A 12,038-nucleotide genomic window follows, 5' to 3' on the forward strand; every position below is an offset into this window, starting at 1 on the left:
ATAAGTAAAGTGCTTAAAAGTCGTAGTCGGCTATGCGCAGACGGTGAACCTGTTCGTCCTATTGTTAGTATACTGTTTATATAAACGCAGCGCCGCCGCCGCTTCCATTTACGCACGAGCATGGCTGTTCTGGATGGCCGTTTAGACGAAGCAACAAAACAGTTCAGTTCCTGCTGTTTTGTACTGCACTTGGTTAGTACTATTTCCAGGACTTTCTGAAAAGGGCGACGTCAGCCACGTCGAACATTTAAGTGGTGTAGCTTGTTGGTAGTTTGGACGAAGAAACAGTCCATTCCCTGCTAAGGTGCAAGTAAATGAAAAAATGTGTGTAAAGTTACGTATTCTGTTGTTGCTGCAACCCCCCCTCCGCCGGTGAGATCTCCCTAATGCCATCCCGGCAAACCTGGCAGGTATGTATATGGCTTTCTTTCATCATTTGCTCTGATATTCAGTTCGGAAGCTAACTGCCTGAACTGGCGCGAAGGTTGTGGTGGCAGGATACTGCAGACATTTCTGCTGCCTCAGAGACAAGGGGCATATTTCGATGCAGCGGGCTCAAAAGGGCCCCATCACCCAGCACATTAATTGAAACCGCACATTAATTGAAAAGCTAGCTGCCCTGCCCCTGGAGTCTGTGTGGACGTGTGGCCTCTCAAGTTTTTATCACCAGCGGGAAAACACTGTTGTTCCAAAGTGAAAAAATTGTTAGCACTGTTCGCACTCAAATTGAATTTATGCTGCAGGACCGCCTGAGCAACGAATGGCAAGTTTTTTTGTTGTGAGAATTTCATTACGCTATAAGGGCATTTGTGCATGTAGCATTGCAGAAAGCAAAGCACCTAGACGTTAAAGGGTCCCAAGATTGGCTTTTCCAAAGGTTGCGGTTTTACGCGTGCAGTCGCGAGCGTGTGCATTGACAGCAACAAATACTAAATATTACAACTCTGTGGGCCGCGTAAACATGCACAAGAAACATCCTCTTTCCTTCCTTGTGGATCCTGGTGGCCGCCTTTGTGGAGATGTGATTCCCCCCCTGCTGCTGCAGCCCCGCTGGGGATGCAGTCTGTACGAGCCACTCTCCTCATCTTTGCCGAGTTTGTAGATTGATGGCTGCATGCATCTGCCCATGTGCGGGGTGGGCCACGTGCGGGCATGTATGTCGCCGCAGCAGCTAAAACTTGTCACCGACTGCCAGAACTGACGTGTGCATCAAAGGGGAGGATAGAGTGCGGAAGGGTCGTTGTCACGGTGGCTTCTGATTGAAAAACGGCAGCGATGCTACGCGCACTGGCCCTGCAGTTGACTGGTCTGTTGAAACAGCACCGCATGCAAGAAATGCAAGTGGGACGCTAGTTGTTGGTGGAAATAAGAGATTGTTATGGGCGACCGTGTTGCACTTCTGCCCCTTCCCCCCCCTCTCTGGCCCCTAAACAGTCGGTTCCCCTACTCAAGAACTAAAGCAGTGACCCGTACTAAACCAGTGGTAGGTGGAGCATGCGTGTCGGCCGCTAAAAGAAAGCCTGGTGCGCGCGCCGCTGAGCAGAACCAATGACTCTTTGGAGTGTGAGAGCCGGGACTCGGCGGTCTCGCTCGGAGCTGGTGAGCTCGTGGCATCTGCGCTGCTTTGGGGCGCGACGAAAGGCGAAAGCCTCGGGCCTTGTGGCTGGCCCTCTGTAGTAAGTAGTGAGCACGGAACATTTTCGTTCCTTGGATAGTGCCCCAACGCCTGGGAGCGTAAAATCGAAGCCCTTGAAACCCTGTGTAGGGCCCCTTCAAGGAAGAAGCCCATCGGGGTGTTTCGTTTCGCTCTAACTGAGTGTGGCAAGGAGTGTACCTGCCCCGAGCACTTTGCTGTTGCCACGCACAAAGTGTCAAGAAAGCATTGCCTTCCAAACGGTGCTTCCTGGTGTCTTCTGCACGCCAGCCGTGCTCTCGGGAAGGGCACGTGACTCCTCTCCTTCCCTGCAGACGCCGCAGAAGCCGGCCAAGAAGCGCAAGCGGCCAGCAGCCCAAGGCACGCCCGCCCCTTCCGCCAACAAGTCCCCGGCCGTCCGCAAGCTGGCCGACTTTGCGCTGCCCAAGGTGGGAGCAGCTGCTGTTTTGTTTGCGTTGGCAAGGGAGAGACACGCGCTTTTTCTTTTGCTGCGCCTTGGGGACATGCCCCCCGGTATTCCACTTCTCAGCTAACTGCCCATAGAAACAGGGCACGCGTAAATGTCGGCTAGTTGGTTCGAACTGTGAAACATGGACAAAAGTAGAGACCACACAGGACTGGCGCTAGTCCTGTGTGGTCTCTACTTTTGTCCCGTCTTTACAGCGCTACTTAACCATGCTTCACAGGGCATTAAAAAGCCTGATTATACAACGCTCAAGTGCACACAGTCCGATTCATACAACGGACCCTGGTGGAAATAAACGGGTGTCTTTCCCCATCTTTCACACTGCTTTGCCGCCTCGACCTCTCTATGGGTTTTGGGGCCGAAAAGCAATCGAAAAATCCTTTTCTGAGAAAGGCATCCGTAGCCATTTTTTTTCAGTCTGCAAACTTGCTCATCAAAAGGTACTGTACCCACAGTGCCTTGGCACCCACAGAAGGTACAACTGTAATTTTTTTTGCTTGTGATGCGAAAATGTGTGGAGATAGAATACAATGTTGAAAACAGGATTTGCAACTAGAGGCTTTGAAAAATTATTTTTGCGTTCAATTGGCACCACCTGTGAGCCATTTCTGGCACAGCGCGGGAGGAGGGCAGTGCAGTGTGTCCTAAAATGACCAAAAATAGCTCAATCGAAAGAGGTCTTCCACTGTAGTCATTTTTCTGCCCAGCCACGTGGAAATTGCCATTCTGTATGGGGTGATTATTTTGTAATTGCGACCCAAATTAATGGCAATAATTCATTAATTTTCTCAAAAGATAATCCACTTGAAATAAATCTAATTACAGATATGAAATCGGTGCAAAAAACTTCATAATGCTAGGCAGTTTCACTAAAAATGATTTCTTAATTTAAAAAAAAATGGCTCCCTTAACCCCTGTTTGATGTTGCTTGATGTGCAAAGGCCCGCAGACAGGCCGCGACACTTGCTGAACAGACACAAGCAAGCAGGCAGGGGAGTTACCCGCCGCGGTGGCTCAGTGGCTAAGGCGTTGCACTGCTGAGCACGAGGTCGCGGGTTCGATTCCGGGCCGTGGCGGCCGCTTTTCCGATGGAGGCGAAAAGCAAAAACGCTCGTGTGTACGAGATTTCGGCGCACGTTAAAGACCCCAGGTGGTCAAAATTAATCCGGAGTCCTCCACTACGGCGCACCTCATCGCCTGCATTGCGTCGGCGCGTTAAGACCCTACAATCAATCAATCAGGCAGGGGAGTTAACCTTCGATGGCCCCACGCGCATCAGGGAAATTGCCCAAGTTTGAAAGGTCTAACAAAACATGTTTTCTGTGCTATACATATTGGTTAGGCACACATCGCTGTGACATAAAATGCAGATGATTCCACGTGCTTTACAATGACACCAGTTTTAATAATGTTTTCATAATGATTGCGAAAAAAGTTATCGAATTCGAAATTTTTGTGCAGGCGTCGAAGAACATAAAAAAAAAGTTGTGTATAATAAACCCCCAGTAGTACAAAAAATTTAGAATGTACATTTTGTTGGTAAACATTTCAGAAACTCGTCCTAGAAAACAAATTGAGTTGTGTGGTACAATGTTTCAGATATGGAAGAAAATGTTAGCCCACTTGGTGCCCATGCCTTGTGGTGAAGCCCAACCTCCGTTTCAAATTTTGCTATTTCGGATGGTTCTCCAGAAGAAATCTGGTGGTTTGACATCATTAAAGGCCCCAATTGGCCTCCACGTGATGTAAAAACTAGGGGTGTGCGAATATTCGAAACTTCGAATATTCGATTCGAATTTTTTGGTATTCGATTCGATTCGAATGACACTTTTATGGTTCGAAATATTCGAACCACCCAAAACTAAAAAAAAAAAAAAATTCAGAGCGTATCTCAACAGCAAAGTGGCGAAGCATATACACGGCGAACGGTACGTGCTTTCGCAGGCTGTATCGGGGTTGTTGTTTTCTGCTCGCGAAAACACTCTGCGCACGCCCAGCGCGCGCTGACACCGCCGGGAAACCACCCCCACGCTGCGCGCGGCGCGGCCGGCGGCGTCAACATGGCGTCGGCTCCAGCCGCGAAGTGGCGCGGGCGCTCGAGCGACCGTTTCTAACCGCTCTTTAAAGGGGCCCTGAAAGGCATTTTGAGCACACTAAATGAACTAGCGCAACCGTTAGATTGGGTCGTCAACGTCCTCTGTGCCAAGTATTACTCTTTTACGCGCAGCGGAAAGCTCACACTTTTGTCGCAAAGATTGTCGTTTTTTTCTCACCCTTTCCTTCGTGTTTTTGGACGCCGCCATCTTCACATGTCTACATCATCGATTCCCAGATGTTCGTCATGAGCTAGACACCCTGCTATTGGGCGGCTTTTTCACGCACTTCCGGCAAAGAGATGAGTCGTCTGCTCAGCGTCGGCTCACCGGCTTATCTGCCAGCGGAGTGCCAGAGTGCTTGGGCATTTTACGACAAACGAAACAAGTGTAAAGCAAACGCTTAACCGTTTGTATTGAATGCAACACGGCCATAACACGACATTGATATTCTGTTACCTGAGTATGTTCCATAAAGAAAGCGTTGAAGCCCCGTGGCACTTCTTTCGTGCAATCGCAGAGAACGCCCTGAGCCAAATGCCCGGGTTTGACGCATACATTTTATTCAACTTCAAAACAATCCAGAGATGCGTTTCTAACGAACACAACGTCACAACATGCGTTGAAAGTCTGAACCACGATTGACAGAGGATGGGTTGCCTCCTGCCCGTCGTAAATTCGGTACTCACCTCGCGCGCGCTTTGCGGGGACGAACAGCAAGTCACTTAACTCTGGCGCACAAGCCGATGGCTTTTAGCCACGCACACTGCACATACCCCACGCGAGGTTGAGTCGTACGTCGCTCGAGAAAGATAATCCAGACCATGGGAAGCACTATCCACCCGCAGAAGCACAGCGGCGTATTTCATCACGAAACAAAGGCGTCCACAACACACACACACCATCGCCTCCTGTAATGCCAAACGCATCTCGCACTTCCCAATGGGAATGAATGATAGGCCTGCAGTGCCCACATGTCGCGAGGTGGGGCCCCGAGCTGAACCGGGATCACGCAACCGTAAGTGACTTCTAAGCGGTTTGTGCCTTGTTGCCAAGGCAACCGATGTTTGAGATTGTCAAAGAAATGGCGCTCGCTCCAGCGCTAGAAAGCTCAGAGCCGCGGCGGAGAATGTTTTGCCAACGTTGCCGCTCTCCACCACGCGTCGCCCCAAGCTGAACTGGTCACATGATTGAAGCGTTTTGTGCACGGGTTCTCTATCGGTTTAATACGACTTTTTCACATGCCGCCGGCAGGAATTACCACCGCCGCAAAATAAGACCCGGCACCAGCGGGGACACATCTGATACGGCGCTTTTTGGATAAACAGTGCGCGGTGCATCAAGGAAACGAGCGCACTAAACTCCCTCGATAAACGCCGATCGAGGGACTTTAGAGCGCACGACCCTCCCCGTGCGGCTGCGAGTTCGCCGCCGATAAAAAGTCATGTGCCGCCAGCAACGTACACCGCGAAAGGGCAAGGCGAGGCCGCCGCATGCATGCGGCCAGATTTTTCGTTCGCTTTTCCAGCCTTGAGCGGCAGAGTGCGGGATTCATGGTGTCAACAAAGCTTGCCCGTAGCAGACGACAGTCTGTTCAGCGCAATAGCGGAAGTACGTCAACGCTGCGGAGCGCAGCATCATGGGAGGCAAGGCCCGCGCGCCGTCAACAGCGGAGAGTAAGTCGAAAGGAGGAGGAAACGCGGAGCGACGGTAATGCGCGGTTTTTGGTTTACGATTTCTCAGCTAATACTCATCGCTTTAACAAAATTCTTGCGGGAGGAGATTGCAAATACATTGCTTTATTTGGGTAGATGTACATCCATGCATCGGCGGAAGGTATTTCAGGACCCCTTTAAAATGCGGCTCAAGGGAGACGCGAAGTTGCTTGTGCGGTAAAGGAGCTCATAATGCAATCGAAAACGGTACTATAAAACATCATCCGCGCTGCTAGAAAGCGCCCGTAAAATATTTGCCGGGGTGCTAAGCCTAACCATCTCCGGCGGAGCCAAGCCGGCTGTCTCGATCTCATCGCAAGTAGTCAGGCTCCTCCATTCTGCCGCGCGCGTCGTGTGTCATTTTCTGACCGAGGTAGGCGCCACCGCGGGCGCGAAATCGTCGATGCAGGCGTGAAAATTCAGCGCTCGCAGAGCCGAGGCGAGCGAATCGCGTGCAAAAACGCACCATGCGGTTCACGCTTCACTGTTGGGGCGTGTAGCGAGCTTGGGCACAGCGAGTGAGGAGACGAGCGCGAAGCTTTACGTGCTCCAGAAAGGACTGCTTCGCGACATGGGGGTTTAAAAAAAGCAGAAAAAATCACGAATGTCTTCACGCGAAAGTAAGAGAAGAAATAAACGAAAACTTTTTTCAGCGTTCAATTTTTTGGTCTGTGTTGGTTCATACGAATTTTGGATGATACGAATATTTTTCGCGGTCCCGCAAGATTAGTATCATCGAGATTTTACTGCATCCGCGCGCGGCAATGTGCACGGGCTCGGGCATGCCAGCCACTAGTGTCTCAAGTGAGCGGCTACTTTCGGTATCTGGTGAGTCGTGAGGAGCAGGAGGTTGTCACTGCTCCCCGAACATGTCGAGCAGTTAACCTTTCTCCATGTTAACATTGAAGTGAGTGCAGACCTTAACCTGTTGAGTGCAATGGTATGGTGTAATTTCTAATTTTACTTTGTATGATTTGTTGTGCAATAAAGTTGCAGTTTTTGCGTCTCTAGATGGTGAAAACTTTAATTTTACAAAAAACAATAAGTATTCGTATTCGAAAAATATTCGAAAAATATTCGATTCGATTCGAACTTTGTTTTTATTATTCGAATTCGCTTCGAAATTAAAAAATTGATATTCGCACACCCCTAGTAAAAACACTTTGTCAATGATTATGACAAGCACAATATTGAAGGTAAGCAAGTGATGTGAAAAAATCCGCTTGGAGTTGAAAACCGAACTCTTTGGTGGTTGCTTGTTGATGTTCTGATGATCACTTATCAGTCAGAACTTTCATTTGCGGTTTATTATCGTGTTCTGACTCGCCATGGTAGCTCTGCTTGGAGGAATAAGGTACGATGTGCTATAATCGTGCCCAGCAAGCTTTCACAAAGCCGCCGTTGTGCTATGAAGCGAGTTTAGCCCTATGAGCCTACTACATTGCAGCGCCACCTAACAATTTCGCAAAGAAACAAATACAAGGCTCTTGGAGTCTTTGTCAAAAGAGACAGTTCTACTAAGAAGCGGCACTAGATCTCCAGAAATACCTTTGTATGAAACTGAAACTGGCCGGTGAACAGCAGGCGGGGCTCAAGTCCATTTGGAAGCATTCTCCTCATCTGAACTGATATCTGACGACTTGGTGTTCCAACCACGATCTGCATCCTTTCAGCGGAAGCTGTTATTGCAGAACTAAGGCGTGGATAAAGCGGAAGCACGGGCGGCATGCTTGTTTCAGGGAACAGTAGGGGGCAACGGAAGCAAATGAGCTTGTAGTTGGGTAACTGCGTAGTAGTGCCAAATATTAATTTTGCAACGCAAAAATGAAACCTAAACTGCTGGAAACTGGCTGGAAATGCCGGCACACGTGCTAGACGTTCGGGGGACCATCAGAAATAAGCTTTGGCAGAATAAAGCTGCCCTTTTTCCCAACCAAAGATTACTAGTGAATAGCTGGTGTCATTTTCAAGTAATTAGCACCTCTCAACTCTGTCGGATTACAAAGCTGACAACGTTATTTGGTGCTTCAGTTGCCAAGGGCCATTTGGTAAAAAATCATGGTAATGCAACCTAACCACAAGCGGCGTGCTTTTTTTGTCAAGTGCAACAGACACGCCCCCTTCCTCAAAAACCACACGAACGTCAGCTCGCAAAAAATGCCGTCAAAAATCTCAAATGTCGCCGGAGCGGGAAACTTTAAACTTATTCTGAAAGTGCAGTGCCTCGACTGAGCACTGGCCGCATTAGGTGTACGAGAAACGACCACAACACGTCGAAACGGGCAGTATTAATGATCGTTCACCGGTGGTGGATTTGAATAGGCGTGGTGACGCGAAGGAGGAGGGGTGCGTAGCCTGTGCTGGGCACTGCTGCAGGTGGCCAGCCAGCCTGCCGCTGAAGCCGAGCCTGGTGCAGGGCTGCAGGCGTGGGCCCACCTGTCCTACGACTTCCTCAAGGAAGGCAAGCGCAGGTGAGTGCCTCGGCCAAGGGGGCCCGGGCAAGGAGCTCCTCTCGGGGGCGGCCGGCAGGTTTCGGCCCGCTGGGTCCCCATTGGGAACGCCTGGGGCAGTTTGGAGAAACACTGCACGCCCATTCCCTCCTGCTCAGATGCGAGGGAAGACAGCTGGCAGAAACTTGACGCATGCAACTGCGGCAGCAAACATCCCTCGAGCCTCAACCAGCTCCTGCAGCCTTAAACTGCAGCATGCTGGCAAAATACAAGTTCGTTCTAGTATTCGAAAGATTTCGTATTTTATGCTGCCCCCAGCGCTTCTCCGGCAGCAAGTGACGCTTTATTCTCTGAGGAATAATCGATTTAAGTTAACACTTCGATTTTCCCGCCAAATCGTATTTTCGTGACACCCGCAATGCTGCACAGAAACAGGTCTTCAAGAGAAACCTAGTGCTCTGGAGGCTCGGCAGCCGACTGGGAAACCTTGTTTACCGTCAGTCCTCCTAGATGGCGGGACCATACTGAGCCGGGCCATTTTGCGCCTCTGCTTTGTTTCTGACCGTACAGTCTAATCCCGCTACAACGAAGTCCGCTTCAACAAAATATTTCCTGTTCCCCATCAGCTAGCCATAGAAGTCAATGCAACAAAGTCCTCGCCACAACGAACCATTTGTCAGACTTGCTTTCGCTTCAATGAAATTTTCGCTCATTGGGGCTGGGTTTGAACAATTATTTTACAATAAAATAAGCATAGCGCCAGCTATTTGTAACTTTTTATACATTCAGGACGCTTAGTTTCACCGAAAACATGTGCGGTGCGCCCACACATGGCCCGCACTGCCACCCAAAACAAAAACAAACTCATAGGTGGATGCCATTGTTTGATGGTGATAACGATGCGGCGGGCCGTCTTTACATGCGACGCAAGCCAGTTTCGCCAAGCCGGAGCTATAGCCAATCTGCATCCAGTTGAAATCACGCGAATGTGGCTCTGCTGCTCTGGCGCAGCGCTGTCTGGCGCCATCATGCATGTGTTATGAGCAGCTGTCCTTGCAGTTTTCCTTCTACAATTCTTCAAAGTCAAAAGCATAAATAATGTTTTCGTGTTTAGTCTTGAACCCGCACCATCCTGTCTTAGTCGCGAGGGCGAAATCGCAAGCGCGCGGCTTGCCTGCCAAGGTCAGTTGCTGCCATGCCTAGTCGGAGATAAGATAACGGCGCTGTTCCTGCCACAAGCGAGAGGGGGGGCTTCCAACCTCAGAGCAGCTATCTGCAAGTAATCAGCTTGGTGGAAATGCCTTGTTGTACAGCAATACGCTTTGCGCCTGCATTTCTACATTTCTTCACCTCTCCCCTTCTCCTCAGTATCGCGCTCTTTGCGTGCCGGTAAAAAAACAGATAACCATTAGTATGTTTGTTATCTGAATAAACACGACGTTACTGCGCGTCACTCTTTTTTCTAAACATTGTATTATGCTGCCAATATGTGGAAATATACCGTGCTATTTTTCTTGCCCTTCCGTGCTGTGTTGGGGCAGATTTCGCCTCAACGAATTTTCGCTTCAACGAAATTTTTTGCACGTCCCGTCGATTTCGTTGTAGCGGGATTCGACTGTATTTGCACCTGGCTCGTTTTTCAGGTGGGAAATAACCGTTTCGTGAAACATGGGGTATGCTCGACAAACAGGGTCACGTAAGCCAACGTCGCTTGCGCCAGTCAACCAGTGTCGTGGTAGACAATCCCAAAGTGCCGCACTGCTGTGCAGCTATAACAAGCACAGGGTGTGCAGTACCAACAGCACTGTGCACTGGCACTTCTATGTTTACCTGTGCCTTCATAACTTTCAGCGTTTACCCCGCCATGCTTATGCTATAAAAAGAATGTGCCCTAAGGGTAAGCGCAAATAGCTCGTTCGGCAAGCTTACAAGGCCTGCCTAATTTGCGTTTCGGTCTCAGCCAATCGCACGGCTGTGCATGTGACATGTTCTAGTGCAGGGAATGAGCTAGTGAGTCGCACGGCCGTTCCCTTTTTTTCCTAATTACGTAGCTTACTTGATCGAAGTGTGCGGTAAAAGTGTGATTCTAGCGAGGCAGTCTTTCGAGTGAACCGAACTTGTGTTTCGCCTGCATGGCCCCTTTAAAACTGGAGCAGGCAACATGAATGCTAGGCCTCGACCTTTATCACTGCAGACGCGACGTGTGGGCCCTTCGAAATTGTGCCCCCCAGTCTGGAGGCTCGGTGAAGCCTCCTTGCATGGAGGCGGGGCTGGGCAAGGAGATTGTGTCGCCACTCAAGCGAGCTGCAGTATGTGCAACAGCTGCCTCGGCGTTGGGCTAAGCTAAGCCCATGAGCGCCTGGTGTTGATGGGGTGGCATTTTGGGAGGAGTCCACAGCTACGTTGCTAGTCGCCACAAATTTGATGGCTGCTTTTAGGGCAAAAAGGGGTGAAACAGAATTGTACGAGAGTGCGGTGGCCATTTGATGAGTGTTTCAATATTGGTAATACAGTGGAATCTCAATGGTACGAACCTCACGGGACCGCGAAAAATATCCACATTATCCGAAATTCGTATGAACCAGAAATTGGGCTCCAAAAGGAAGTGTTCATTTTTTTATTTTCGTACTTTTGTGTGAAGGAATCCGTGATGTTTTCTGCTTTTTCTTAACCTCCACGTTGCTGAGCAGTCCTTTCTGGAGCACGTAAACCATCGCACTCGTCTCCTCACTCGCGGTGCCCAAGCTTCCTGCATGCCGCAAAACATGCAGGGAATGCAGGGCATCAAGGGCAGTGCTTGCTCACTTCCGCCGCTGTCTGACTGCTGCTCCGGCTGCTTCGTCTCCTGGTCCATGACCTCGATCATCCGGACACCGCAAGTGGCGACATCGTCGCCAACAGTGATGAAACCGTGTGCCGAGCATTGCACGCCGAGGTGGCTCTTCAAGCTGCGGAGATGCTGTTATAGCTGTCAGGGGCGAGACAGCTACGCATATTGCGCAGTTTTGATACAAATCTGTTTTCCTGCACCAGGGGGCTCCAAAAGCTTGAAAATTGCAAAAATTGCACCAAACTGCTTCAAAACAGTCTGAGAGCCAACTACTTTAACGCTCCCATCAGTATCAGTGGGTAAAAATGCTTACTGACGGCATAATTTTCCAGCACCTCCGAGGTGATGCTGTTTGTAAAAGTTGAATTGATTGATCATTCAATAAAAGACCTGCATAAAATTTTCCTCGAAATAGTTTTTTCAAAAGTCACAATGTCGGGTTGCACATGCTATATTCTGTGCATTTTTGAAGTTTTCCCATCAAAACCCATTCCAAAGTTCTGTAGGAGAAATACTTATGTGTACTGAGGTGTCAAACTACTTGTGCAAGTTGATGAAAAAAACGGCAATTTTTGGAGTGCTGTATCTCCGGAACGACATCACTCGGCGCCTCCATCTTGGTGGGGTGAAGATCTGACAACATGACTGCCGGGCGAGGAAGGTGCTCGGGGTTCAGGCAGTGTGCTCTTCGCCGATTTCCACCTTGGTTTTAGTTATTGGGGTGGCTGGGTTTACATTTAGTCGTTTCATCTGTAGCGGGAAGTTGTGGGACTCCAAAGACTGGAGTTCATCAAAAACAACGTGGTGCCCGCGAATTTGCCGTGTTTCGG

General features: G+C 49.6%; 1 protein-coding gene across 3 annotated transcripts in view; it reads left to right on the forward strand.

Moving 5' to 3' along the window:
- The window catches only part of Msh6 (DNA mismatch repair protein Msh6), a 102,322-nt gene that overhangs the window by 7,460 nt on the left and 82,824 nt on the right, over positions 1–12,038 (forward strand). For all 3 annotated transcript variants that reach the window (XM_077705085.1, XM_077705086.1, XM_077705087.1), the window contains 2 exons: positions 1,969–2,082; positions 8,305–8,399. In XM_077705085.1, coding sequence (XP_077561211.1) covers positions 1,969–2,082; positions 8,305–8,399 — 209 coding nt within the window. The remainder of the gene's footprint in view (positions 1–1,968; positions 2,083–8,304; positions 8,400–12,038) is intronic.

This window comes from Haemaphysalis longicornis, unplaced genomic scaffold (assembly GCF_048455015.1).
Source record: "Haemaphysalis longicornis isolate Haplotype H1 unplaced genomic scaffold, Haemaphysalis longicornis Haplotype H1 scaffold_3, whole genome shotgun sequence".
Taxonomy (NCBI): domain Eukaryota; kingdom Metazoa; phylum Arthropoda; class Arachnida; order Ixodida; family Ixodidae; genus Haemaphysalis; species Haemaphysalis longicornis.